Source organism: Alternaria novae-zelandiae (assembly GCF_023758075.1).
Source record: "Alternaria novae-zelandiae strain BMP 2774 chromosome Unknown scaffold_27, whole genome shotgun sequence".
Lineage (NCBI taxonomy): Eukaryota > Fungi > Ascomycota > Dothideomycetes > Pleosporales > Pleosporaceae > Alternaria > Alternaria novae-zelandiae.
The window spans coordinates 334052-360996 of record NW_026056987.1 but is presented as its reverse complement, the minus strand read 5'-3'; the positions used below and the strand labels follow the sequence as shown (position 1 = coordinate 360996).

The 26945-nt window shown below is 52.3% G+C and overlaps 7 protein-coding genes across 7 annotated transcripts; 4 read left to right on the top strand and 3 right to left on the bottom strand.

The window, feature by feature from the left end:
- Positions 1–2227: 2227 nt before the first annotated feature.
- Positions 2228–3826, top strand: J4E88_009987 (uncharacterized protein; the record flags this gene model as incomplete). Its single annotated transcript, XM_049403584.1, has 3 exons — positions 2228–2470; positions 2523–3140; positions 3188–3826. 3 exons carry the CDS (start codon positions 2228–2230, stop codon positions 3824–3826), a joined length of 1500 nt encoding a protein of 499 aa, XP_049250746.1.
- Positions 3827–5874: 2048 nt separating this feature from the next.
- J4E88_009986 (uncharacterized protein) lies at positions 5875–7896 on the top strand (the record flags this gene model as incomplete). Its single annotated transcript, XM_049403583.1, has 1 exon — positions 5875–7896. One exon carries the CDS (start codon positions 5875–5877, stop codon positions 7894–7896), a length of 2022 nt encoding a protein of 673 aa, XP_049250745.1.
- A 1059-nt stretch (positions 7897–8955) lies between these two features.
- On the top strand, positions 8956–10488 carry J4E88_009985 (uncharacterized protein; the record flags this gene model as incomplete). Its single annotated transcript, XM_049403582.1, has 5 exons — positions 8956–9123; positions 9220–9349; positions 9464–9587; positions 9656–10113; positions 10172–10488. 5 exons carry the CDS (start codon positions 8956–8958, stop codon positions 10486–10488), a joined length of 1197 nt encoding a protein of 398 aa, XP_049250744.1.
- Positions 10489–10506: 18 nt separating this feature from the next.
- Positions 10507–11576, bottom strand: J4E88_009984 (uncharacterized protein; the record flags this gene model as incomplete). The annotated part of the gene is made up of 2 exons (XM_049403581.1): positions 10507–11536; positions 11569–11576. The coding sequence occupies 2 exons, from the start codon at positions 11574–11576 to the stop codon at positions 10507–10509; spliced, it is 1038 nt and encodes a 345-aa protein (XP_049250743.1).
- Positions 11577–11659: 83 nt separating this feature from the next.
- J4E88_009983 (uncharacterized protein) lies at positions 11660–13361 on the bottom strand (the record flags this gene model as incomplete). Its single annotated transcript, XM_049403580.1, has 3 exons — positions 11660–11914; positions 12754–13213; positions 13267–13361. The coding sequence occupies 3 exons, from the start codon at positions 13359–13361 to the stop codon at positions 11660–11662; spliced, it is 810 nt and encodes a 269-aa protein (XP_049250742.1).
- Positions 13362–15850: 2489 nt separating this feature from the next.
- Positions 15851–16827, bottom strand: J4E88_009982 (uncharacterized protein; the record flags this gene model as incomplete). The annotated part of the gene is made up of 6 exons (XM_049403579.1): positions 15851–15949; positions 16002–16350; positions 16398–16474; positions 16525–16564; positions 16617–16755; positions 16821–16827. The coding sequence occupies 6 exons, from the start codon at positions 16825–16827 to the stop codon at positions 15851–15853; spliced, it is 711 nt and encodes a 236-aa protein (XP_049250741.1).
- Positions 16828–17207: 380 nt separating this feature from the next.
- On the top strand, positions 17208–19856 carry CCT5 (T-complex protein 1 subunit epsilon; the record flags this gene model as incomplete). Its single annotated transcript, XM_049403578.1, has 8 exons — positions 17208–17211; positions 17290–17307; positions 17369–17417; positions 17483–17576; positions 17630–18790; positions 18837–19017; positions 19368–19456; positions 19812–19856. The coding sequence occupies 8 exons, from the start codon at positions 17208–17210 to the stop codon at positions 19854–19856; spliced, it is 1641 nt and encodes a 546-aa protein (XP_049250740.1).
- Positions 19857–26945: the final 7089 nt, after the last annotated feature.

Here is a 26945-nt window from a genome sequence, read left to right as displayed (position 1 = left end):
AGTAGGTTGGAAAGGGATGAGGGATCTGTATAATCTAGATGGGGGCACGATCGCGACTTGGGTTCAAGGGTCACAGTATTGCATACATGCTAGGCGCAACACAAGTTCGTTATTCAGTAGAGATAAGAAAAGGTGCATAGCGGAGGACTTTCCAAAATGAGAGGGGCCTCATTCGTGAGAGACGGGAACGACCTCCGCTATGCGGTAAGAAGAAGAAAGAAGTAGGCCTGCGACAGGCGTTATCCATGGAAACTAAGAAAGTCTTGTAGCGTCGGAAATGCTACAAGTCTGTGAACGTTTGAAAGACAGAGGAAAAAACAAATGAGATCAAGACCAGAAAGAGTCGATGCGACATGCCCCCACCCATATGGGTCAGTATTAGTACAAAGAATCGTAGCTTGGAACAACATACGATGTAGAGCTTTGATCAGGTTCCGGAATGCTGTAGCAGTTCTTGAGCGACCCGGTACTAGCCGCCATGGTTCGTGCTGAGGTTGCTTCGTGGTTCGCCGTCTGGTCCCATAGTTCCGAAGATGCCGTAAGCCAGCCGTTGTCTAGTCGTTCAGGGCGTATGCCTGAGTGAGGCTCGACTTCGAATACATTAGGGGTACGCAATTTGGGCGTCAGGGCATCTCGATCGAACAAATTTTCGTCCATGTATGCGTGGGATGACATGCTGAGAGGGTGCTGGTCGACCGTGCTTATCGGATCGCAGGTCTGAAGGTAGGAAGTGAATATATACTATCTGAAGAGTGATGCTTCAGCTGTGACTCTCAAAAACCAGAGAAGCTGCAAGTATAATATACTGCTTCAGCTGTGTTGTCCTTCCATGCACACGCCCCTCTGGCTGAGGGGCGCCACGCCACGTAGGCTCACAAAGCCACCTACTTCCGCAGCCTCATTCTGCGCCGGCTTTGCACAGATGTATGAGCTTCTTGGAGAGAACAAACGACTGCAACCAGCATTTCTTTTGCGCTGCACCGCTCGCGCGATGCAGTCGACTCAGCCGCAGCCCTGGCGTGGTCCTAGGGATGGCTAAAATTCGTGTCGCGGTCTTGAACATAAAATTAAGGTAGAAGTGTGAGTTTTCTGGCCAGCTAGATACCAACTACTTACTTATTAGGACGTGGGTGTATGCATGCGACACGACTTGTAGCCAGCAGGTACTGTCTGGGATGTCGCAACCACAGAGTGGGGCGGCGCAGTTTACCCCCGCCAGAAGGCAGCAGCGCCTGGCACCACCTGGGCATCTCCTCTTCATCCCATTCACTCCAGGCCAACCACACATCAACGTCGGCCGGCTTGTGCCCTCACCCCACGCCCCAATGCTAATACGAATTCGAATGTCACCACATACTGAATCACGTATCTAGGGGTTATTTCCAGGGCTTCCCAGGAAGCTTGCTCACCAGGTAAAGCTCGTGGACCTGTGCCGTACACTTCTCTCCGCGGCGACGCTGGAGCCACGAATCGCCACAGGTATATCAAGGGGCGCGTCTTTCAGGACCCTACGGAGTAAGGCCCGTGTCAGCAACTTCTTCACCGCGGAACAACTTACCCACGATGCGTCGTCGTGAACTTATCTAGTATATTCGGTCGCGCTTCGATACTCAAAGTCCACGTTTGTTCCTTGGTCAAAGTAGGACAGACTCTGGTCTTTGATAGGCATTTTTGAGCCTTCGGAGTCACTTCGTCGTCGTGGTCCAGCATGTGTACGCGCTTGCTACTAACGCGCGTCTCGATCTAGCGCGCATTATTATCCGATGCGCAACCTCCAACACCGGTAGGCAATACCTTCTATATTCGTTCTGTTCTATCGATTTGCTTTTCGGCCGAACTTGGCAGTTCAATGAATCTTCCGAAGATCTCGTAGTGAGCTTCACGCGTGGCGACCAATCAGTTCACCACGGTACCTGCCCAGAACGAGTGATGGCTTTCACGATTGCCCTATCGAACTGACCCTTTGCGTTCGACTCACGCCTGACCCATTGTGTCGGGAACAAGGATGCTAGTGAACTACGTTTCCTTTGTTCCACAATGTTGGAATTGGTGGAGAAGCGGGAAAGACCAAGGGCGCTCCTTAAACTAACAACGGCGACAAGTTGGTGAGGCGCGCAATTCACGCAATTTTCACGGTAGTTTACCAGTATCCGAAGTCCTATAAGATCAAAGTCTACAGTATGGAATTCCGTACCTCATCTGTTGTTCATCGGATCGAATCACAACAATGTTGCGCAACACTCTTTCAACAGCGACCGCCATAGCGGCTTGCGTGGCTACCGCCCAGGCTTCTTTGAATATGTCTGATTCATCTTTCAAGCTTTTCAAGTCTTCATTGAGTCAGCTTGCGGAAGTCTACTTGCCAGGTTCAGAAGAATTTGCCAATGCCACTGTACGATGGGGCGCCGGGCAGACTCCGCACTACGATATGATCGTAAAGGTTGCGACGGAAGAAGATGTTCAAGAGACTGTTAGTAAGCTCCTACCATGGTAAAATTTTCCTTTAGCTAACCTCAAGCCAGATCCTCTATGCCAATGCCAACGACAAGCCCTTCCACGCCATCTCGGGCGCTCATGCGACGACGACATACCTCAACAACATTACAAACGCCGTTGGAATCTTCATGCGGGGTATGAACGATATCTTCATCGTCGACGATGGCGATACTGCTTTGATTCAGGGCGGTATCCTCAACGGCGACGTCATTGACTTCCTAGGGCTCCATGACAAGCAAACAATGACAACGGCTTGTGCCTGCGTCGGCTACGTCTCCCCTATCCTCGGAGGAGGCCATGGCTGGAACCAAGGACGTTACGGCCTAGCATCCGATCAGCTCGTGTCCGCGCGAATGGTCCTAGCCAACGGCACGGCCATCACTGTCAACGAGAGCAGCCCAAACCTGTTCTGGGCGATACGTGGCGCTGGTCACAACTTTGGTCTAGTGACCCAGGCTGAGATCAAGATCTATGACAAGGAGCCAGTTGTGGATGGATGGGCTGTCAGCGGCTACTTCTTCACGCACGACAAGATGGAAGACGTGGTCGCAGTCGCAAATACCTGGATGACAGCTGCCAACAGGTCGGTGAGCTTGGAACACTACGTCGTCTTCTCTTTCGATCCCGAGGTAGACCCAGTGAACGTAAGTATAAATCCCTTCTAGTACTACCCAATTACTAACATCACCAGCCCATTGTCATCATCTGGGTAATTTACCAAGGTGCCGACACCGTCCCAGCCCAATACACCGACCCCTTCGTCGCAATGTCCCCCATCAACACCGAATCAGGCATAACCGACCTCGGCGGCGTCAGCAGATTCACCGGCGCCGACAGCGACGGCCCCTCCTGCACCAAAGGCTACACGCGCTCCCTCGTCCCCGTCTCAGCAGACACATATGACGCGCCCTCTCTCCGAGGAGTCATCGATATCATGGCTACCTTCCCAGCCGAGTTCCGCAACTCCGCTGTCCTGCTCGAAAGCTACTCCACCAACCGCGTTGGCGAGATCCCCAGCGACAGCACAGCATACCCCGATCGCGATGGTCAGCTCCTCTTCTCCCCATTTATGACATACGACAAGAACGCTAGTCTTGATGCACTCGCGTGGGACTACGCGGGTAAGATCCGCGATACAATGATCAACGGGACGAACAAGCCGTATGAGTCTTACATCAACTATGCGAGGGGTGACGAGACGACAGAGCAACTGTATGGGTATGAGCCGTGGAGGTTGGAAAAGTTGAGGAAGCTGAAGAAGGAGTATGATCCTTTTGGCAAGTTCAACTTCTTTGCTCCGATTTTGGGTGAGGATGGACAGCCATTGTAGGTTTGAGCCGTATAGTTAGAGGATCTTTGGCTACGTACGCTGCCTTCGCTCTCTGTATACAATAATACATTCATTCGCTACGCATCTCGCGTTTATGTCTCGCTTCGACCTGCTTTGTGATGCGTATGCGAGTAGCCGCGCGTAGTCAACTTGCGATCTGCGCTTATTCACATGCTTACTGAGGGCTCAACCCGCCACGCCACACACTGCGGCCTTTCCAATCCAATCGCTTGAATACTGCCAGATGACTCTGCAGCTTCTCCTTGCGCGATCGACTTACACAGCGCATGCTGGTGTATGCGAGCTGCCGATAACGACTAATCTTGACGCCAATCGTGGCTGATACATCAACGACGTAGAACACCCAGGGACACTTTAGGTGGTTATATAGACCTTCAGTCCTATGCTTAGCATTATACCTATCACCTCATTAAGGAAGCCGCAACGATGTTCAGCCGCCCATTAGAGTTTACCGCATCTGCTGAAGACGACCTGATCCCACTCGTTGACCCTTCTTTCACGTTCAAGACGTATGCAAAAGAGACGAACCCATTCGACGTTTTGACGGGTGCAATTACGACTGGTATTGAGGCACTTTCCGACGAAGCCATATCTCCATCTAGCATGTGGTCGGCATCAAGTCGTCCAAGCAGCAGCCCGTCCGCGGCACCGGAGACGAAGCTGCTAAGCGCCAACGTTACAGCTCGTCGCCCACTTGCCAAAGCACACACGTTTCCAAAACACAAAGAGGAATCGCGATCGAAAGTCCAAGAACAACGAGACGCGAAAAAGACCATACTCGACCTTGTGCCTCTTGGAGAAGCGCAGACCTTCAGACTAGAAGGCTCTTTCGTATACGCTACGAAGACGCAAAACATCCCGCGATACCAATTGCATCGAGACTTCCACCGCGACGGATCTGTGTCGAAGTTGCGTATCCGCGCAGTACATGCACGCGAGACGCGGTGCTGTTCAGTACCAACCACACATACGGCACGCGACCAACCGATCCCCTACAGTAGCGAGGAAACGCTATATAGCATACATGAATTCGAGATGCGCGGCAAGAAAGCTGGAACACTTCCCGGAAGCATCCAGATGACATCCGGGGAGTCATTGTGGGGCGGCCAGTGGACGCGCATCTGGCATGTTACCAAATGTAAAGCTCAGCATCATGTGTGCGACTACAGAGGTGCATGTGAGCCCGAGAAACATCTTTTGTACTGTGTCAAGAAGGGTGTGTGGGAGGATGCTGAGGGGGTGGTTGTTGCGAGGGAAGAGATTGGGAGGGAAGGGCTTGGTACCGCGAACGCGTCTCGATCGGGGATGGGGATGGGAGTCGAGAAGGATAGAAAGGAACTTGTGCTGGAGACGACGGATGGAATCGAGAAAGACGGGAAGAGACGCGATTTGGTAATGGCGTGCTGGGTGATGAAGTTGTGGCTGGCGGAGGGACTCCGGTGGGAAGGAAATTGAACGCAGGAGAGACGCCGAAGAGAAGACATGGCGTCCACATCCAGACCGAAGAGCGATTGTATATTTTCAGGATTTACCTTGACTGCTCGTTGAAACATTGCAATCGCCTCGCATGCTTGCAGTGTTCTTGATGCGATGAGATTGGATTGCATCACGTGATGCTGTGAGCTACCAGCAGGCGCGCCCTCGACACGTGGTGACAGCTGTCAGAAGCCCCTGCATAATACAGTAGTGTAGTAGATACGATTTCAAGTCTCTAGTTGTTCTTTCAAAAGCAAGCATCTGCGTCAGCATTGAAGACCGAAAAATGGAGTTGGGCAGGTCAAGCGTCGTGATAGCGCGTCTTCCGGCGCGCCTGCTAGACCGAGCGCCACAGCCAAGGGGTGAGAGCCACCGCCTCATCCATCCATCATTCCCGGGATCATCGCTCAGAGGGGCATTCGCGACTTTGGCGATTGCAACCACAATGACTTGATTATTTTCACTCAAAGACTTTGTCTAATTCAATGCCATAATATTCCCTCAACCAAACCTCAACTTCCAAGTTTGGCGGTCGAAGCCCTATCGCCGCAATGCCGCTCATCACCCCCTCACGGCTCGCCATCATCATCGTCTCCTTTTCGCTCTTGACTTTCTTCTGGACTTTCGGCCTGCCGCAACAGACGCCCCAGCCCACGATACCCGTCATCGACCATTACGACCACAAGAATGTACACACCGAGCCGATAATACCGCCGCCCGTCATCGAGACTCCGCACGCGACATCCACGCCGATAGCACACGGAGATCATCCGAAGGAGACAGATGATCACAGATGGGACGATAAGGGAGCGCAGGGTGGAAAGGGAAAGACAACACCATCCGCGCCTACCGAGACAGGCGTCGCGGAGTATGAGGAAGATGGCGGAAGATGGGAGGATAAAGAAAAGTTGAAGGGTGGTGATAAGCCTGGGAGCATATTGGGCTCAGGCGCAATGGCAGCGCCTACAACACTAGCCACCGAGGCGATACCTGCGTCGAAGACTCCGATTGCGGCTAAGCCGGACGTTGCGCCTACGAAGCCCGCCGAAGCCGCCATTCCTACTCACGCAGTCGAGAAGTTCTGCAACGACGCCGACGGAGCGAAAGACGTCATGGTCGTCCTCAAGACATCGAAAGCCGAAATCGAAAAGCTCAACAGCCACCTCAGCAATCTGCTAGCCTGCGTCCCCACCTTTGCCATCTTCAGCGACCACGCCGGCGAGTTCCAAGGGCACAAAGTACACGATGCGCTCGATTCGATAAGCGGCGAGACCAAGTTCAAGCACAACGAGTTCCAGGAATACCAGCTCATGCATGCTGATGCAGAGCACAAGCCAGACATGAAGAAGCTGGAGGAGCTGGAAAAGTGGAAGTTCCTGCCCATGGTGTACAAGGCGTACCACATGAACCCCAGTGCCAAGTTCTTTGTCTTCATAGAAGCCGACACGAGTCTGAGCTGGACGAATCTGTTACAATGGCTGAACAGGCTGGACTACCGGATACCATACTACAGCGGAGCCCCCTACTACATCGCGGGTACGCAAGTGGCGCAGCGCGGAGCAGGCATCATGATGTCTCAAGGTGCACTGCGACGGTACTCCAAATCTTACGATGAGCTCTACGCAACCAAGTGGGAACCGGACAACGGCGAGCAGTGCTGCGGCGACTTGATGCTAGCGAAGGCGCTTGGCGACGCACACGTGGAGTTTTATGCTTCGTGGCCACTACTCCAGAGCGAGCAGCCAAGTACGCTCGACTACACCAGGAAGCACTGGTGTGCTCCTGCCGTGTCATGGAATCACCTTGGCGGCGACCAACTCACGAGGCAGTGGGATATTGAGAAGAAGTGGACCACCGCTAATGGCTGGAAGAAGCCATATCTGTACCGCGACGCCTATCACGATTCAGTAGAACCGCACATCGAAACGCAAAAGGTGGGCTGGGACAACCTCAGTCAAGACACCAAGATCGTCGCACCAGAAGGACGTCGGCAAAAGCTAAAAGACGACGCTGCGAAGAAGGAGAAGGAGAAGGAAGAGCAAGACGCCGAGAAGAAAGAGAAAGAGAAGGGAGAGCAAGACACTGCCAAGAAAGAGGAAACCCCGAAGGAAGAAGATAAGACCCAGCAAGACGACAAGAAAGAGCCCGCAAAACTCAAACTCGACACCGCCCCACCACCCGACTCACGCGTCTTCCAAGAAGCCGGCGCCCTTCCCACCTCAAACAGCATCTCCAAGCGCGAAGACAAGAAAGATGGCAAGAAAGACGACAAGAAAGGCAAGGACATGAAAGAAGACAAGAAAGAACCGCCAAACTGGGACAAGCTCGCCGAGAAACACCCCGATGCAGCAGATAGCTCCGAGCGCTGCCAGGCCGTTTGCACAGAAGTTGAGGATTGTCTGCAATGGCGGTATACGGCGAAGGGGGAGGGGGAGTGCCATCTCAGCAAGGTTATTAGGTTGGGTGGGAAGGTGGGGGATGAGGAGTGGACGAGTGGGTGGGAGGTTGAGAGGATTAATGGGATTAAGAAGGAGTGGGCGTGTAAGGAGGTTAAGTGGAGGTTTTATCAGTGAGGTCGATGGGATGGATTAAAGGGATGAGATGGGATGGATGGGTAGATTCAGGAAAATAATGGCGTTTTTGGTGTTTGTTTGGGATTGAGATGAGGGCTTTTGTATAGTGTTGAGCTACTCTCTGTTAGAAGCTCGGAAGCTTTGGAGGACGCAAAGTGGTTGTATATACCCTTTTTTTGTTAATGTATATGGTTATGGCACGCTTTGAATGTAGTCAGTCATGACACGATGTCTTTGAGCTCGAGGAGTTAAGTGAAGGTGGTACCGCACACATGAGGTGGGTCTAACTTTTTCACAACCACGGCTGTGTTCTCTCGCTACCACGTCACACATGCATGGCTGCCAAACTGTTTGTTCACCATATATATGTCGCCGCGTATGAGATTCACTTTTCGCTTTTCTCCATCACAAACAGTATCAAACGGCGCCACTTTCAATCTTCGAGAACGACGACTTGCCCGTTCATCAACCTACATTACACAACTGCTTCTCATCCCTGTCTACGGCCCGACGTTACTCAAAAAAGGTACAACTAGCTTGTATATATACGAGAAATTTCACTGACAACTTATTCCTTTCAGAAGTAACCGACGATGCTGCTGGCTCGACTCTTCGGTCATTCCCAAATGCGAGCCCTCTACGGACGGTTTCCTCCTCCCAGAGGCTCAATAATCTTTGGATTGGCATGCTGCTGGGGTCAATGGAAGATGGATAAGGCGCGACTGGAAAGACGGAAAGGAAAGGCCACGAACATAATGGGAGGGGTGTAGACGACGAAATTGGCGATTCAAACCCGGAAGCCCATCATTAGATCCCCCAAAACAAAGGATAAACATTAATCAAACGTCTCTAGCCTGCCAAATATGCTCCTGGAGCATACGAATAAACTTATGCACCCCACCGTTCCTGCTCTCTTGCGCTTGACCTGGAACGGCAGGCGCGATACGCCTTCTTGGCTACTTCCCTTCTGCCGGCACATCTATCACAGATACCGTGACATCGAACTCTTGACCAACGCCGCTCACAAAATAAATCCTGTACACTCACCCTCCGCATACCATGGAGTTCAACGCCCTCTCCCAACTCAAGACCCTTCTAGCCGCCGCCCCAACCCTCCGCGCTCAACTCAGCAATACCGAGCGCCTCCAACTCAGCGGTCTAGCCGAAGCGCTCAGAAACGAGTTGGAAAGACCAGATGAAGCTGTCTTCCGGGTGACGTTTAATGAGGTACGTCTCCTGGGTCGTGGTGGTCTTGCTGGGTTTGCGGGGTTGTGGCTACTGCATTTGGTCGACTAGCGCTAACCACGAACGGAATGCATTTAGCCTGGACATTATCTCGCTATTCGACTCGCTTTGCAATGGGGAGTTTTCGAGGCGTTGGGTGATGTTGGGGAGAAGGGAGTGTCGTGTAAGCAGATTGCTGAGGGTGCGGGGGCGGATGCAAGATTGGTTGGTATGTATACTTGACCGCGAACTTTTATGATGGTCCTCAAGATCGGCATTTAAAAGTATTTGGAGGAAGTGGCTATGTTTGTTCCGTGAGGTGATGCTGATGAGGTATTTACAGCACGCTTCCTACGCCATCTAGCAGCAAACGGCACGATCCGCGAAGTCGATCATGATGCCTACGCAAGCACTCGCCTCTCTGCTTCTTTGAGACAAAAGTCGTTTAAAGATGCCGTACACTTTATGTAAGCCTTTTCTTGTACTCGTCAGCACACACACACTAGTCCCCCCACTCATCTCACACGCGCAATAGGTTCGACGACTTCTACAACGTAGGCTGGCGCGTTCCCTCATTTCTCGACTCAATCTCCCACCAGAATCCATCCGACATCAACAATGGCCCATTCCAACACGCCCATGACTTCTCTAACAAGTCGCTTTACACGTACTTCGACGAAGACGCAGCGATGGGGGAGCGCTTCGGTGGAATGATTCAGATGTACAACGCCGGTAAACACTTCTTTTGGGAGGATGGGTACTACCCATTTCGAGAGCGGTTGGTGGGAGGCGGACCTGTGTCTGATGAGGAAGTGCTACTTGTTGATATCGGAGGCGGCGATGCGGGTGATCTGGGTCTGTTGAGGAAAGCGCTTGGGGAGGATGTCAAAGGTCGACTCGTGCTGCAGGAGTTGAAGCATATTGTTGATCGGAGTGAGCAAGATGGATTTGAAGCACATGTTGGGGACTGGAATGAGGTTCAGCCGATCAAAGGTACGCCTCTATGGTGGCATCACAATCCTACGTGTAAGGCACTAACGGTTCTTCAAAGGCGCGAGAGCATACATGCTCCAACACGTTCTCCATGACTTCAGTAGCGATGACGCATGTCGCCGCATCCTGCGCAATATCGTCCCAGCTATGAAGCCCGGGTACTCCAAGCTTCTCATCAAAGAGCTTCTTATACCCGATCGAAACGCACCGTGGGCATTTACGGCCATGGATGTCAATGTCATGCAGTCACTTTCTGGTCAAGAGCGAACCGAATCGCAGTTTCGCGAACTACTCGAGTCGGTGGGGCTCAAGAGTGAGGGTATTTGGAGTCATGAGAACGCGTTGGACGTGGTCATCGAAGCCTCTCTGCCTTAGAATAAGGCCTCTATCTATCTACACCAACTTCTTATTGGGATTAGATAATTCTCCACTCGGCACAACATACTTCCTCCATCCCTCCTCCGTATCCGCTTCCCTCCAAGTCTCCATATCACCCATCACCCCATTCTCACCGACTTTCCAGTCCCCTCTTTCCACCATACCCAGCCAACTCTCCAACACACCCGCTAGATTCTGCGCCTGGAAGTCCTCAAACGCCCGTCTTCCAGGCTGATACAACTCTGTGAAGCTATCTTTCCCACGCCAATCCTCTCCACTCGCGAAATTTGTTCCATCGCCTCTCTTCGCATACCCCTTACCGCCAATAGCGTACGGCAACACGAATGAGATCCCATCTTCCAGACTTCTGTGATTGGTAGGCAGTAGGTATAAGCCAGAAGGATAAGTCTTGATATCGCGGTAGTCGAAGAAGTTCGGTACCATGGCGTCGTCTGGGCTTTGCGGAGTCCTGGTTGGGTCTTCGAAGAAGTTCAGGTCGAACTGGAAGAGTAGTACGGGTGGCACTTCTTCTTTGTCTTTGGACATGTAGGAGCGGAAGGGTTGGTCCGGAAAGTCTGCGGATGGGATAATGCGGAGACCGGGGGCTATCATCTTGAAGCGAGGTCGGCGGGCGCGGAAGAGGAAGTTGTATGCGAATCGTTGGGGAAGGTTTATTGTGTCGCGTATGTTGTCGTCCAACAGGCCGTACATGGGTCGTTCGGCTGCTTGTGGTCTGCTGCCTGGAGGCATGCGGCTCTCGATTGCTTCAACGAGCTTCTCCCATACATCGAGGTTGTGCTTGAGCATATTCTCATTGTACGGCACGAAGACCCAAGGCGCATGTTCCCAGTACTCGCCGAACACTTCAGGCCACTCTTCTCGAAGTCTCCCTCCTTTTTCTGGTGCGGCCTGGATGGTCTCGTTGCGGATCTGAGAGAGCCAGAAGGTAAGTACGGCCTCTAATGGGTACCACCTCTGAGTACTGATATCGTCGGTATCGTATATAGTGAGACTGAGAGTACAAAGATTGGTCTTCTGGTCACATCTGTCGTTGTGAGCTTGTTGGTCTAGTAGAACAGCAACATGAAGTCTCTTACATCAACCCACAGATATGCCCTGTATCGAGATGAGCCGTAGCATATAGAACTAAGCGCCTTCCCTCATCACCTTAATCTTCCTCGATACCTTCCTCTTCCTCATCACCACCACCATTCTCATCACCATTCTCATCACCTTTCTCATCACCATTCTCATCACCTTTCTCATCACCTTTCTCATCACCTTTCCCCTTCTCCTCCTTGTCATTGGTATAGTAGTAATCCCATAACATATCTTCAAACTCGAACATGTACTCAGGATGAGACAGGCCCTGAACCCAGTAAAAGAACTCGGGGCAGAATCCATCTTCTTCTACGCGCGGGATCTAGACTTGCTCGAGGAACTGAGTTAGGTCGGGTGAGAGCGCAGACCGTTCGGCTTCGGCTTCCTCGCCGAATACTTCGAACCAGGATTTGCTGTGCGAAGCAAGTGTATCTGGGGACCGGCCTGAGCCGACCCAGCCATGTCGTACGATTTCGTTGTGAAGGCTGATGCAGCGTTCGACATTCATGGCTGTCGGCGATGGGGCATTGAGGGAAGGCAAAAAGAGATATCGGAAGCGGGTTACAATACATGTCTGGGTCACCGGCTCTTTGTATGGCAATTGTGATTAATAGCTTTATCGAGAAAGATACCACGCAAAGCTACAGCGCATAGACGAAGACCTAGGCTGGAAAGGAACTAGTAGCCAAGACGGGCGGCTCGGAAGCGAAGTTTAGGAGAAGCAGGTAGCAGATGCTGAATTTGTAGTGATGAAGCACCCAAATCAAGTAACGCAAATGGCCCCGGACATGAATCTAGTGTCCATGTACCATAGACTTCTCCGGATGATATCCAGTACTTTTGCTCCAGTCCCCATCCCAAGCGACTACCATGTCATGCTTTTATCCGTACTCATCTTTCCGAAGCTGATGTCTCATCCATGCTCTCAGGTACTCAGACGAGATACTCCTTCGCCACCAAGACCTTCTCACGACGTTTTTCAAGTGACATGAGCGTCCCCTCCATGAATTTGACCCTGGTGTCGGACGGCTGGTCGCTTATGAAAGAAAACCATGAGTCCAAGTCTGCCAGATCAACAACGGCTGCATCACCCCAGTTCCGGATGACCAAGTCCATCAGCACCCAATCTAGAACGTCGCTAGAGTCTGTATATCCCCAAACAAACAAACACAAGGCTAATGTGAGTTGTGGCTGCTTTGACTTGCGTGCAAGAGCGGCAAGGAGGCGTTCCATAGCATAGTTCTGAAACCCGGGTATTTGTAGCATGTCGCCCAAGAGCCAAGCCAGTATCGCAGCCTTGACTGCCCACTCCATTGTGTCTTTCCTGTCGGTGTTGTACATGGTCAGGTTCGGAATCGGGGATTCATTAAATGCAATGACTAGACCACCCAGCTCGGTGTACTTTCCAACGTAGAGCCACTGTACGAATAGACCAAGTACCTCGGAACAGTACAGTCCGGGGACCAATAATTCCAATTCTCCAGACTTGGACCGACGGTATTCTTCGCTATGGTCGGGGCGATAGACAGAACGTAGCAGCTCACGTGGCACGTAAACGGAACCGGGGCTGGCGTTCGTAGGGTGTACACATATCTTGATGAGTATATCCGTTCGTTGTGCACTGTCAAAAACGGTTTAGTCGAGTGAACTTTGGGGAAGACCAAAGCCACTCACAAAGCGACCAGATGCTTTCCTTGCGGACAAGTATCAAGCGAAGGCGGTTCATTTCCTGTAGCCGACATCTCGGCATGGGTTCTCTTGGGTGGCATACTGTTGTCCGACTCTGATGTCGATCCGGTTGTAGAGGAGGTAAGGAAGGATAATGTCTGAGGAGTGGAAAAAGAATGAGAGGCTTAAGTATACTACCATCAGGGATGCTTTGCCTCTCACCTGCTACATAGCCGCTGATGTGTCGCCTTCCGGAGTGTACTTGACGGCACTCACCTTGCGAATAAGATAACTTCACCTGAGAGACGAGAGATACCGCTTTGCTGATCGCGACCTTCACCACATGCAACAACAACAAGCATGAGCTTCTAATCATGAACTCTACTGTGGACGTTGTCGGAAGAGAAGCAAAAGAGGATTACGTGGACAATAGCGCCGGTCGAGAGTTCTTATGTGAACAGCTCGTTGCCAGAGTCATCAAAGGCCGTCGGGGTACCAGATGAAGCTGATTCGCAACTGTTGCGCGGCGAATCGTCGGGGTAGCGGATCGTGATGTGCGCATGTTTGGCGGCGACGACGATACAGCTCATCATGAAGTCACAAAAGGGGTGGTGAAGTCGTCGCAAGGCCTGACCGTCAGATCGCCTTCCCGCCCCGAACGCGCCAAGACCCAGAACACCTGACCGCGCGCACCTTCCCCATCACCCCCATCATCACCAACACAAACCTCAATCTCAATACCTGAATCATTTCGCAAAAACAAGCTTCCCTCAACAAACGCATCACCACGTACTCAATTAAATCAACTCCGCCAACCATTGTTTCAAGCCCAGCCTCACCGCCAGTAACGCCGACATCCCAGCCACGTCAAACCAGCATTCCAGCCCCTCGGCCCATGGACGCGACCCAACCACCCACGCGGCGCACGCACCCCGCCACGTCTGTACAAAAGTGCCTGCATGCCACCTGCAGAATGGACTACGACTTGGCTTGCAGATTTCCTCGCTGATATTATTAACTCATTCCCCTCACACACACACACTTACCATACACTTGTACTTTTCGAGTTCCTTCGTACTACTATCGCTATCCTTGGTCATTCGATTGCTTCCGGGATACCATCACTTGACACTTGACTACTGAGTGTTGCTTGGACGATAGCAAGCTTGGACACCACCACGACCGCGTTATACAAAACCATTGATTGTTTGCGCTGAGATTACAGTGCGCATACAATTATTACTCTGTTTACGAAAGGACGATTTACTGACTTTACTACAGAAGACTATTGTATCGCATCACCCACTCCAACACCAACTACACACCCACACCACTTCAACAACCACCACAACCAACGAGACCCCCTCGTTCCCACCACCCACAACCGCAACCATGCAGCGCAACATCGTCATCTTCCTCATCATTCTCATCCTCTTCATCCTCATCGCCGCCATCGCATACCTCATCTACTACCTGCAGACGCGCATGGCTGTCGGCGGCACCGCGTCGTCTGTTTCGGATATGACTGAGAATGTGTAAACGCCTCACCACATCACATCACACCAAACCACACCACAAAACACAACACAGTACGGAGAAACGATACAACAAGAGAAAGCAGGAGCAAAAGAGACATTTTTACGACGACATGAACACAGTACAACATAAGACAGCACATAACCGGAGACAAGGATGATGTGGTTCGCATTTACACCGGCGTTATAGGCAGTTGCATGGCTATGCAACTTGCGCCTTGGAGTTTGAGATTGTACGAGAACGAGATAATGCGATTGAAGAAGCCATGTCAATTGGCATGGGCCGAATTGGGATACCCGCAACGTTATTACGGAGCTTATTGTTATGTTTGTATATACAATTGCGCATGGAATGGAATGGAACGAATCCCATACTCAAAGTTACTTAAAACCATTTCTCTTGATTGCCTCGTCTGTGAACTATTTCGACTTGATTTGACCTGAGCCTCTGGTCACAACTTGGGAGAGAGAGAATTTAGTACAGGAAAAGCGCATGCCAACCACAATGGTGTGCTGACATGGACTTGCAAGGCACGCGATCATGTTCACTGGGCGTTGTAGGTCACATCTTAGGCGTATGTATAAAGGTTGTAAATTTTGAACGATACCAGATACACAATGCGAAACTGGAACCGCTTGAACGAAGCCTTGATACTCCAGTATTCCCTTTCCGTACCTATCCAAAGAAGTTCTTATAATACATTCGATGCCTATACGCCGTACCCAGCAGACACATGTGTACCCTTATGCAGCTGATCAGAGTCCTCCTCATCCCCCAAGCGCATCAGAGGATTGGAAGATGAGAACTGCTCCGTGGGTGTCAACGGAGACACTTTCGGTGATTTGAGCAACGGTAGAGGAGGTGTGATGGGAGATACGGTCGGCGACTGGAGGAACGATAGAAGAGGTGTGATGGGTGACCATGTCGGGGAACGGAAGTTTTTGGGTAGCATCTTTGCGTATGGCACCGCCGGGGCGAAGTCGAATCGAACTTCACCGGAAGGGAATATCTTGATCGGCAATTTCGGTTTCGGGTACTACTCGACTTAAGCGGATTAGTCGTCGTTCATCACTGTGTCGTTGGTGTCGTCACCGTTTAGAGGCTCGTCCACGTTCTCGGTGAAGACTAGGTGGCTTTCGTAGTATTCGAGCATCTGCGAGGTGTTAGTATGGTGAATGATATCCAGAAAACATGTTTTGACGCACTTTTTGTGGACACTTTTGGTAGACGTGCTTGAGAGGGTGCTGTGTCTTTTGCTTATTCGTCCACACCAGGTATGCAAACTTCTCCAGTTGGCCCGTCTTGGGGTCCTTCGTTTGCTCCACCGTGTCGATGTGGTCGACGTCGTGTTCCCATGAGCCTGGTGGTGGGCTCCATTCTACCACTTTCTTCTCTGGCTTGTCTGCCTTGGCGCGCTTCGTGGAGGATGACGGGGTGCCAGACTCGGATTTGATGCCGGCGGTCGATGGTCGTCCCTTCCGCTTCTGGCCCTTGGGTTCTGGTCGGCCTCCGATCTTCTTAAAGTACTCGTTCAGCACATCAATGGCTCCCTCCCTGCGACTGTCAGTCTCAACCTAGTACAGAGCAATGCCGCAACGTACATGTTCTCCTCTGCCTCCCATGTCCGGTCCTTGGGGTCGTCGTAGCCTTCCCATTTCACGTCGAATTGGAGGACGCCCTGGTGTTGTCAGTGTTTGCGCGTGGAAGTGAGGTGGTGTTTGCGCGCACCTTTGTGAATCTGTGGCCGTGAATCGCCTCAACGACGTATCTGTCGCATTGTCAGCACGATGCGATCCATGTACATATGAATTTGCGCGTACTCGTCCTCTCCCACCTCACTGTCATCCTCGTCCTCTTCGTCGTCTATGGGATCTTCCTGCACCGGCTGCTTTCCCTTTCCCTTTCTTGGCTGCGCGGGAACATCTTCGGCGTCCGAGGACCCGTGATCGCTAAGAGCGGCTGCGCGAGTTAGCAGCTGGATATTACGCGTATGGTGATTGTTTGGGCGGGCGGGCGCGACTCACGAGGCATGTCGAAACGCGGTCGCTAGAAATGGAGAATGGATATGACGGAGACGTCAATCTTCGTGGAGCTTGAGGCGATTCGTACAAGCGCGATTGGAAGGCCGCGATGCGCTGGGGATGGGTGTGGTGGCAGCTCGGGGCAGCAAGCGTCAGGGCAGTTCGGAGAGTTGGAGCTGGCGGACGGCGCGTTCGCGACTCGCGGCCGTGCGTCCTGATGCCAAGCCCCTCTGGGGAAATTTCAAGACCGACATGGCAGATGTTTGGCCATACCCCACCACCCCTCACTACCAAACATACCCGGGATTCTCTCCTAGTGTGTGTCTGTAGTCTGATACTTCTCCGGAGTCGTGCATTTGTTACTCCAGCGGGCATTTTCACACCGCAAAGATGCGTAAGTGCGGGCAGCAACAGCTCCGAACTCCCAAACCCTCAGTAGTGAGATGCATACGCTAACGTTATATAATTACAGAGGTCGACCTTTCCAACGGTATGCGTCCGAATCTACTACGAATCGACCGCGAATTCACGACTGACAAAGTGGGGTATAGCGCAGGTGATGAAGGATGAATCGGGCAGGCCATTCATCATTGTCAGAGAGTACGTGGAATGATATGGAAAGGGCTCAAGGCTCAGTAAGAGGCAGCAGCTAATGTCTGGGGCAGTCAAGGCAAGAAGCAGAGGCAACACGGCAACGATGCGGTCAAGTCCCACATCCTCGCGGCCAAGACGGTCGCGAACATCGTCAAGAGCTCTCTGGTACGCACCACCGCTCTAGTGGAAGGAAGTAGGACATAAACTTATGAAACTAGGGACCCCGAGGACTGGACAAGATCCTGATTTCACCCGACGGAGACATCACAGTCACAAACGACGGCGCCACCATTCTCTCCCAGATGGAAATCTCCAACCACGTCGCGAAGCTCCTAGTCGAACTATCCAAATCACAAGACGACGAGATTGGTGACGGAACAACTGGTGTCGTGGTCTTGGCGGGCGCGCTTCTCGAGCAGGCAGCAGACCTTATCGACAAGGGCATCCACCCCATCAGGATAGCAGACGGGTACGACCAGGCTTGCGAGGTTGCCGTGGCCAAGCTCGACGAGGTCAGCGACGAGATCCACTTCTCCAAGGACAACACCGAAGAGCTATTCAAGGTCGCAAAGACAAGTTTGGGCAGCAAGATCGTTTCCAAGGCGCACGACCAGTTCGCCAAAATCGCCGTAGATGCTGTGCTTTCGGTCGCAGATCTCGAGCGGAAAGACGTCGATTTCGAGCTCATCAAGGTTGACGGCAAGGTCGGTGGATCGCTCGAAGACACATTACTTGTCAAGGGTGTCATAATAGACAAGGACTTTTCGCATCCCCAGATGCCGTCGGAGGTCAAGGACGCCAAACTCGCCATCCTCACATGCGCATTCGAGCCACCGAAGCCCAAGACCAAGCACAAGTTGGACATTACCACCGTAGAGGAGTTCAAGAAGCTACAAAACTACGAGTCAAACAAGTTCACCGAGATGATTGAGCAGATCAAGAACACCGGCGCCAACGTAGTAATATGTCAGTGGGGTTTCGACGACGAGGCCAACCATCTTCTCCTCACAAACAAGCTACCCGCTGTACGGTGGGTAGGAGGCCCAGAAATCGAGCTGATCGCCATCGCAACCAACGGACGCATCGTACCCCGTTTCGAGGACCTCAGCGCAGAGAAGCTCGGAAAGGCTGGCATCGTCCGGGAACTGACTTTCGGAACAACCCGCGACAAGATGCTGGTTATTGAGGAGTGTGCGAACACAAGGGCTGTCACCGTCTTCGTTCGCGGTAGCAACAAGATGATCATTGACGAGGCCAAGCGGTCACTACACGATGCCCTCTGTGTCGTCCGAAACTTGGTGCGCGACAACCGTATTGTATACGGTGGAGGAGCTGCGGAAGTAGCATGCTCGCTCGCAGTTGAGGATGCCGCAGTCAAGGTAAGCGTTACGGAGCTCCGCGGTGACAACAACTAACACTTCGCAGAGCCCTGGCCTCGAACAATACGCGATGCGCGCCTTCGCCGATGCCCTTGACGCCGTCCCCATGGCGCTGGCTGAGAACTCCGGTCTTAGCCCCATCGAAACTCTCGCCAACATCAAGTCCCGACAAGCCAAGGAGGGAAACACCAGGTTAGGTGTTGACTGCATGCAGACGGGAAGCAACGGTAAGTGCACTTCGCTCTTTGTTATCCAACCATCTCCCCACGGCTGTCTCTATGATTCCCGACTGCCTCACCGCTATCAAGCATAGCTGCAGTACGGACTATCTCCGGGAGACCCGAGACCCGTGATGCATCCAAGTTCCCGCATTCAGTTCCCGCATCCAACGCCCCCGTGGGGTACGGTGCATTACCCCACGCCACGCCACTTGCTGCGCTGGCATGAACGCAACTACAAGTGGAGATGAGCAGGAGTCATCTGAGACCTTTGCTTTGCTGTCATTGTTATGCACAACGTCATGGGCCTCATTGGTGGCTGAATTACCGAAGATTGTACTAACGTGGCGTTATCACAGATATGAAGGAGCACTTCGTGATCGATCCCTTGATCTCGAAGCGGCAACAACTGTTGCTCGCTACACAGCTGTGCCGTATGGTACTCAAGGTACGTATCGTAACTTTCCCGCCCTTGTTCCGTAACGAATTGTCGTTTGTCGCACCGCACACCCCTTGGTGTGACTCCCTTTCCCGCTATCCCTTCCGCTTCCCTCCCGTCTGTGCAACCTCGCTTTGCTCACTTTCCCTCCCTTGCGTCCGTCTTCTGGATCGATTGCAAGGCCGGGGAAGCGGGGAAGCCGAGATAAAGGCGTCGCACGGGTGGTGCGCTTTATGCAGGTTGCATTGTTCTCGTTACACGCGAACAAACACACACTTCCCTTTTTTTTTGCTTTGTGTTACCGTTTATCCTCACCGCTGGATCACGGCCTTGTTACCAAACAACTACTGACACCAACGCACAGGTCAACAACGTCATCATTGCTGGAAACGACGACCAGGACTTCTAGACGCTGATCATGTCACCACGCCGTACTTATCACACCGATCGATCTGTGCACTTGTGTTTGTGACTGTGCCTTTGCCTGGTCGTTGGGCGCGTCGAGCGAAGGCGCAAGGGCATGTTGGATGGCAACATCTAGAAGCTACGTATGTCTAAGGCATTAATACCCATAGACTATTCAAAGTAAAATCAATACAAGCATCTTGGTGCTATCATGTGTGTCTAGCATAACACGAGGACTTGGTGACTCTCGAATAGCGATATGTTACTGACGATCGATGCCAACGCCGCAATCTGATGCCATTATCCTCCTTGTGGTGATTCGAGTCGCCTAGTGTTGCGTATTTCTCCGCGGCATGAGGCCCAATCCTTTGATCCTATGATCGTCGTTTTTGACACTCACGTCCGGTTCCCCGTAAGCGAATCGAGAATCCTTTTTACATGATGCGAACGCATGCCGCGTATGTGCATCGCATGGCATACTCGATCGCGTGTTGATTAGATCGGGAAATTCGATTCCTGACTTGTATCCTCTTTCCCAGATGCTGTCGCATCGTTATCGCTCGTTACGAGACTATCTGATATCCAAAACGCAGGGATATCCGTGTAAGCTCGACGCGAGAGTCATCTGGTATGCGGGATGGTATGTTTGTTGGATATTGAAGGGGTTCATGGGCTGGTTTTCTTCGTATCGGCGTGTGATGTCTTCTTTTCTTCACTAGGAGACCTTTGTAAAAATAAAAAAGAGATGATATTGTGTGTATGACAACGACACTACTGGCTTTTGGAGGCGATTTGGTTACAAACATGAACTTCATGAAAACTGACTGGACTCTAAAAAAACGAGTTACATTGTGTGTACGATAGTCACGAGAGATTTTGTCAATTGTACATGTTGCAAAGACATTGACAAAGATATCAATGGTACCGCTTCATATGTCGGAGTCCAAAAAACTCTCCTTTCGCATTTTACTAATCAACCTTTGGTAGGAGCACCCGTGACTGGGCCGGAAAATGTCGCTGAGAAAACATGCTACACTTTTAGCTGATCGCTAACAGCTAACTCCACGATAATCCAATTCCTATATCCACATGTCTCAACACACACACACCTCGCTTGCACTAACACCATGACTATCACATCATCCACGTTGTGCTCTACTATCACCCACGCTCGCTCCATCTCGCCTATCCATTTAGCGACCGGGTAAACCCTCCTCTCCCAGCTCCCACGTTACACACGCTCCTTCGCTGCAGCATTTCTGCATACATCCGCGTCCTCACACCTCGTCTCGCAGAAGCTCTGCACGTCAGTAGCGCAAACAAGCTTAGTTGAAAGGAATCCGTTCCTTGCGGATATGTCCGTCCTGCATACGACAACACGAGAGAAATACACGAGGGAAAGGAACAAGCTAGCCGATTCGATGCATATGTCGCTGCAAGCCGTTTATGGGAATAGTGCTAGGGTTTATGCGTATAGTGCTGGGTGTTGTTGAGGTGGAGGTGGGCTGTGAGAGGTCGGGATGTGGAGATGATTTGGGGAGGTGGAGAGGAGATGTATTGACGGGTGGAGGGGAGTGTGAGTATGGGGTATTGTTAGAACGGGTGGTAGGCGGGTAGAGAGTGTGGAATGGGAGGTAGCGGATAGAGGATAGCCGGTGGGAGATGGTGCTGTTACGATGGTTGCGACGACTTGTCGATTCGATCGCTGTGCGAGGCTATGATGTAGCTCTGAAATAACACACACATCCTATGGTGAGTACTGCAGTCGCATGTCTGGCTTGTCGGCGACGGCGAACTCATCCGCAGCAGCTTTACCATCCAAATCTAGATTTGCAATCCCCATACCAATCCTTCGAAACGAATCGCCCATTCCAACAATTACCATATGGCAGTCGGCGCTCCACTCGCTCTGATCTCCCTTATCGAAAGAGAACCGCATCTAGTCTATATCAAACAAAGACTATGCATTCGCGTAACTATACCGCAGCATTTTCTAAATGCAGCTAAGCGATCGCCCGCAGTATTCAGGCACGCGCCCAATCTTACTATCAGCATGGTTTGCCCATTCGCCTTACCCATACCCATACACGAAGGATCGACTATGAGGCGAAGCGGAAGCGCGTGACGAAGATATCCTGGGCGCAGGGCGGGATCTCATGCTAAACTGATAGATGTGCATAAACGTAATGATAGCTATTATAACGGCATTATGATATACTGCGCGTGTCGATGTGGAGATAAACGTGGCATGCAGGGGGCCGAAAATACTCGACAACGGCACGGGTCAAGGCAGCAATGGAGAGGGTCATGTGAGAGCCTTGGAGACGTGTCCGGACGCATGGAGCCTCAGTTGCGACAGGTGACACTTTTCTCCTTGACTGCGCCCGAGGTGTCAGCCCGGATCAAGGCTGTGGCGAGATGAGATCTGGGGCTGATATGCGGGGGTGGAGATGGGGTCTCCAAGTTTCCAGTCTCGCAAATAAAGCATGACATGAACGCTGATGACGCTATCAGGGAAGTTGTGTTGTACAGCGCAGAGGTCAAGTCATCTGTCACAGTAAGCAAGAGCCCCGAGCGTGATAAACGCAGGGCAAGTAATATCGCCCTCTCGCCCCGAGCCTTCCCTCCCTCACCGTTGGCTCTACAGCCGTCTGCCGTCTGATGTCAGCATCATGTTCCGCCCGAAGTTCGTGTTCCGAAACTCGTCGCGAGATATGGACCGCGGAAATAGCTTTCGCATGTGATGTGACGGCGGATCAACATAGCATAAAGTACAGCCAGATATAATACCCCGATACGAAGGAAGCGCGTAAGCACCGGTGAAAGCGCATGCAGAACCGAACCACGCGACGACGTTTGTCTGGGGTAATTACGCCAGGCATGCGGACGCGGAGGCTACGGAACAGAACCGAAACGGAAGGTATCGACCGAGCATGCGTTCGCTGATGCCGAGAGTCTTGTATAACTACGCCTCGGTTGTCTGTCAGTGGAGGAGAGGTTCTGCCTATTCTTCCAGAATGTGGAATTAGACGTTGCGTTTGATTAAGGTTGGCGTGCTACAGCAGGTAGACTGCGTGATCGAAATCGCGCTTTTGGTGCGACATCCTGCCGGCCACGTATGGGGCTATGGAGGAACCTGCAAAAGATGGGAGCCGAATTTCTCGCTTGCGTCTATTACCGACTTTGGGAGTGAGTGGTGGTGGCTGGAAATGACATAGGATGCTGGGGGCTTGATAGGCTGGATATTTGTGCTTTATCCATGAACCATGCGAACCGCAACCGCGGGATGAAGAGCCATGTCGCTCGGGCCGTGGTAAACCATGGAGGTGTAAGGCTGCCGAAAGTCTTGGTAAGACTCGGGCCGTGTGATAAAGTACCTTGGTATACATGTGGTTGTGTGATGAGTTGTCGGGCGTAACGCGTGGGGTCTGCTGAGATGATACGGCAGTTGTGTTATTAGTCTTGAGCTCGTTAGTGATATCTTTGAGTGTTGCACAATCATAGTCTTGTGCGGACTGGCATTGCGATCTTCGTAAGCTATGCGCGGCACTTGAACAACAGAGTCCAAATTCAGCTCCGTTTTCTGGCGGTGAAGGGGTATACGAGCATCCTGCCACAGCATTACAGCACCCCTAGGTAGATTTGTACGACCATGGAGTGAGACCTTGGAATCAGGGTTGGTATCTGGGGTCAGCGCCTCGGTCCCGACAGCACGGTAATACGCTCTCGCTGGCTGAGTGTAATGAATTCAATATGGGAGCGGGTACATCAGCGCAGGCTGACCACCACTCGAGTTGGCACCGTAAGCGCGTTCGGGTAGGACGAGATAGATGAAGACGCGCAGATGACAGTCAGCACGCAGTGTTACCGAACCAGACTTGGAACTGGGAACCATAAGCCCGGGACGGGTGAAAGAGCCTCGCCAACCGCCTCTTTCTGCAACAGCCTGTAACTACCATGTTCGAGGCGTTATATTGGAAACTTTCAAGACGTTTTGTAAGCCGCTTTCAAAGAGAAGACCAGTCATACAGGCGTCTGGAAGGGTTGCCAGAGATGGCAAGGTGCCGAGTAATGGAACTGTAACCCGTCTTCAGTCCCACGAGGTCTCCAGACTTTGCTCACGGCTCGACCGATAAGCTAACCAAGGTAGGTGCCGGAAAGAGGGCCCATGCAAGGCGCAGCCTGAATGCAGAAGGTGGAACAAGATGGCCGTTAGCGAAGGAATCTGCCACAATCCTACGGGAAAACATCATCAAATCCACCCCTCTCCATTCGCCCGTTACAAAAAATATTGCTAAGATATCAGACGTGCAGTTGCTTTTGCAAACTTTTACCCCCATCTTTGGGTTTCAGGTACGGTCTCATGAGCAATGAGCCGGGCCGTTTGTCGCTGCAGAATCCTGCGGGAGTAGGGCGTTCTACTCGGATAAGCCATGATAAGCTGCACACGTGGGAGCAGTATACACCACACGGCGTTCGCCAAGCAGGGGGCGTGTCCATGTGAACTCGATGCCGGCTGGGGTAAATGAGCCTGGAAGACTGTAGTTGGCCTCTTGAGACCTTTGCTCCGAAGTGCGGGATACTAGGTCGACATTGCACCGAAGGCCAACAGATGAATGACTTTGCTTGTGACATTCGGCGGAAAGACCGGCGCCTTGATCCGCTTGATGTCGCGTTGCCATCGGTGACCGGCGAGACGTCCGGATGTCATTTGGTTGGTTATCAGTGCGGAGGTGGACGAGCTCGTGCGTGCACGCGTGGGATGCCTGCGCGTCGGGCCCCACCGCCAGGCACTGGGGAACGTGTCGCTGCTTTGGGCAGCCACAGCACCTCGTTCAGGCAATCGACGATACTGAATGCGCGCCAGAATGGAGACCCGACTCACTGGAAATGAGGAATAATTTCTCCCTTGCTATTTGTTGGGCGCAACGTCCGCTTCCGGGGAACGCACAGAACTACTGCGATTCGTGCAAAATCCCTCATGTCGATTCGTGCAAGACGGCGGAGACCAGCATCAAGTTCCCCCCGTACGCTAGAGATGTGATAGAAGCGCTGTAGCGACAGGAAAGGCAAATCTTCCTATTCTCTGCGATGGTGATGTTTCAGTGGCATTGCGCGGCATTGCACTGACCATCAAAGCCTCGGTTAACTATCGCGACGAGCAGCACATGTGAGGGTGAGCACGTTGTTGCGCATGATTGGACAGTGAGCGCTGAGAACGGCCGGGCGCCGCCACAGAAGGGGAATCTGCGATGCGCGAGCCGGGAAAGCACCAGGAAGGAGAAGGAGCTGCGCGACCCAGAGCATGATCGCATCGTGACACGGAAAGGTGAGTGTAATGCTATCACGACCAACCGATGTAACAGCCGGTGGTTGCAAGCCAGGCAATTGGTGCACCTTGGTAGCAGCCACGCGACGCCCGCGGGGAGCGGCTGGACGCCCCGGATCCGATACGGTTAGCTCGAACATGGTTTCCAGGCTGTCGGGCTCTTTGCATTCTCCAGTGTCCGGTAGAGTGGCACTGTCAAGCCGCCATCGTGGGTGCAGTATGTATTATCCTGTTGTTAGTGTGGGTTGTATGCGAGATCGATGTGTGCGGCTTGATAGCGCAGCTCATATTCGCAGTGCAGAAGAGTCGTTCGTAAAAGGAAAATACAAAATGTACCGAGATCGTTTGCCGTCGAGCATGTGACGAGTAATCATACAGCGATCGACTCCCCGGCACTTGTCATAACCACGGATGACAGGCTGATGGCTACTCCCGAGGCAGATACGAGCTCTCATCTCAGCTGGACGCTGACGAACTCGATCGCTTCGATTTTGTCCCGAAGAGAGAGCGACGGCAGTGAGTGAGTAGAGTCGTCGAAGCTGGGCAGTGCGCAGCCTCGACAGAATGTCGTTCGTATTACGACGTGTGCGCATACCGATCACGTAGGTGCCACCGTCGCCATATGGCCGTGCATGCTCGTTGTAGAGCGAAAAGCAACGGCAGACCCGATACCACAATCGCTTGGCAAGCGTCACAGCTTGCTATGTCGTGATCTGGGGTACAGTCATCGTCCTGCTGATGATCAAAGCAACCCGATTTAGGTCATGATACAACATATACGCAGTCTCGGAACGATGAAAGGTGGTTACGACTAATGCGAACATGAAATACACCTTTGGCGTATCGTGCAGTCGTACCAGGTTTGATGGCGGTTCATTCCGTCGCGATAAGCCGATAGAGGTGGAGAGCTTGTGGAAGTTGACGGTTGTATGATGATCGTGAGAAAAAGCATACGACAACCACGACGGGGCCACGGTCCGGGAAACTAAAGTTCAGCTCCATGTCATGTCACGAGCGAACGACAGACTTTGGGGTGAACATGGCCCCGTCTTTCCCCACGCTGACGTTTGTTCTTTGTACCAAAGAAATCGCTGTGCATAATGTGCGATCGATTGCATCGTGAGCCGGGTGGCTTTCAGGAGCGACGACCGGTTGGATAAGCAGAGCGACAGGCACTCGACAGTCTAGTGCCACGTAGAGGTAGCTGCCGGTGTACAACTCATGAAACAAGCATCACGCCGCATTCAGCGATAATGTGCGGTCGCACCTGATGCTTTTGCGGCTTTGTGATTCGACAGGCGCCCCAGATGACCTCGAGAAATTGCCGTGTACTGGACTGACGTAGCATAACAGCCAAGTTGGAAGTTACTGGAGGACGAGTGGGCGCACAGTGCACCATGGCAGGGTACCTGTCGCTACCCCAAAGTCTGGAGCGGAATATCTGGGGTAGCTGGCATGTCTCAGAGGCGTCGAGGACAGCACTTTAACCAGGTGGCCACCGGGCTTGTACCTCGTGGCCTGGCACCCTTGCGAATAACCAACGCATCTAGGAACCTAGCGAACAATGGCTTGCCGATTCACAGTGGCAGGTCAGCGTTGGTGGTAGGCGGTAAAATTCGCAATCGCAGAGACAAAGGCGGAGTTGACCACACCGAAAGCAGCCCTGTCACCAGAGCGTGCGAAGGCTGCTCTTGACCGCCACGGAAGAATTGAGGATCCCGTGTTGCCGACCCCAGTGCGGGGGATTTGCGCAGACGATGCAGA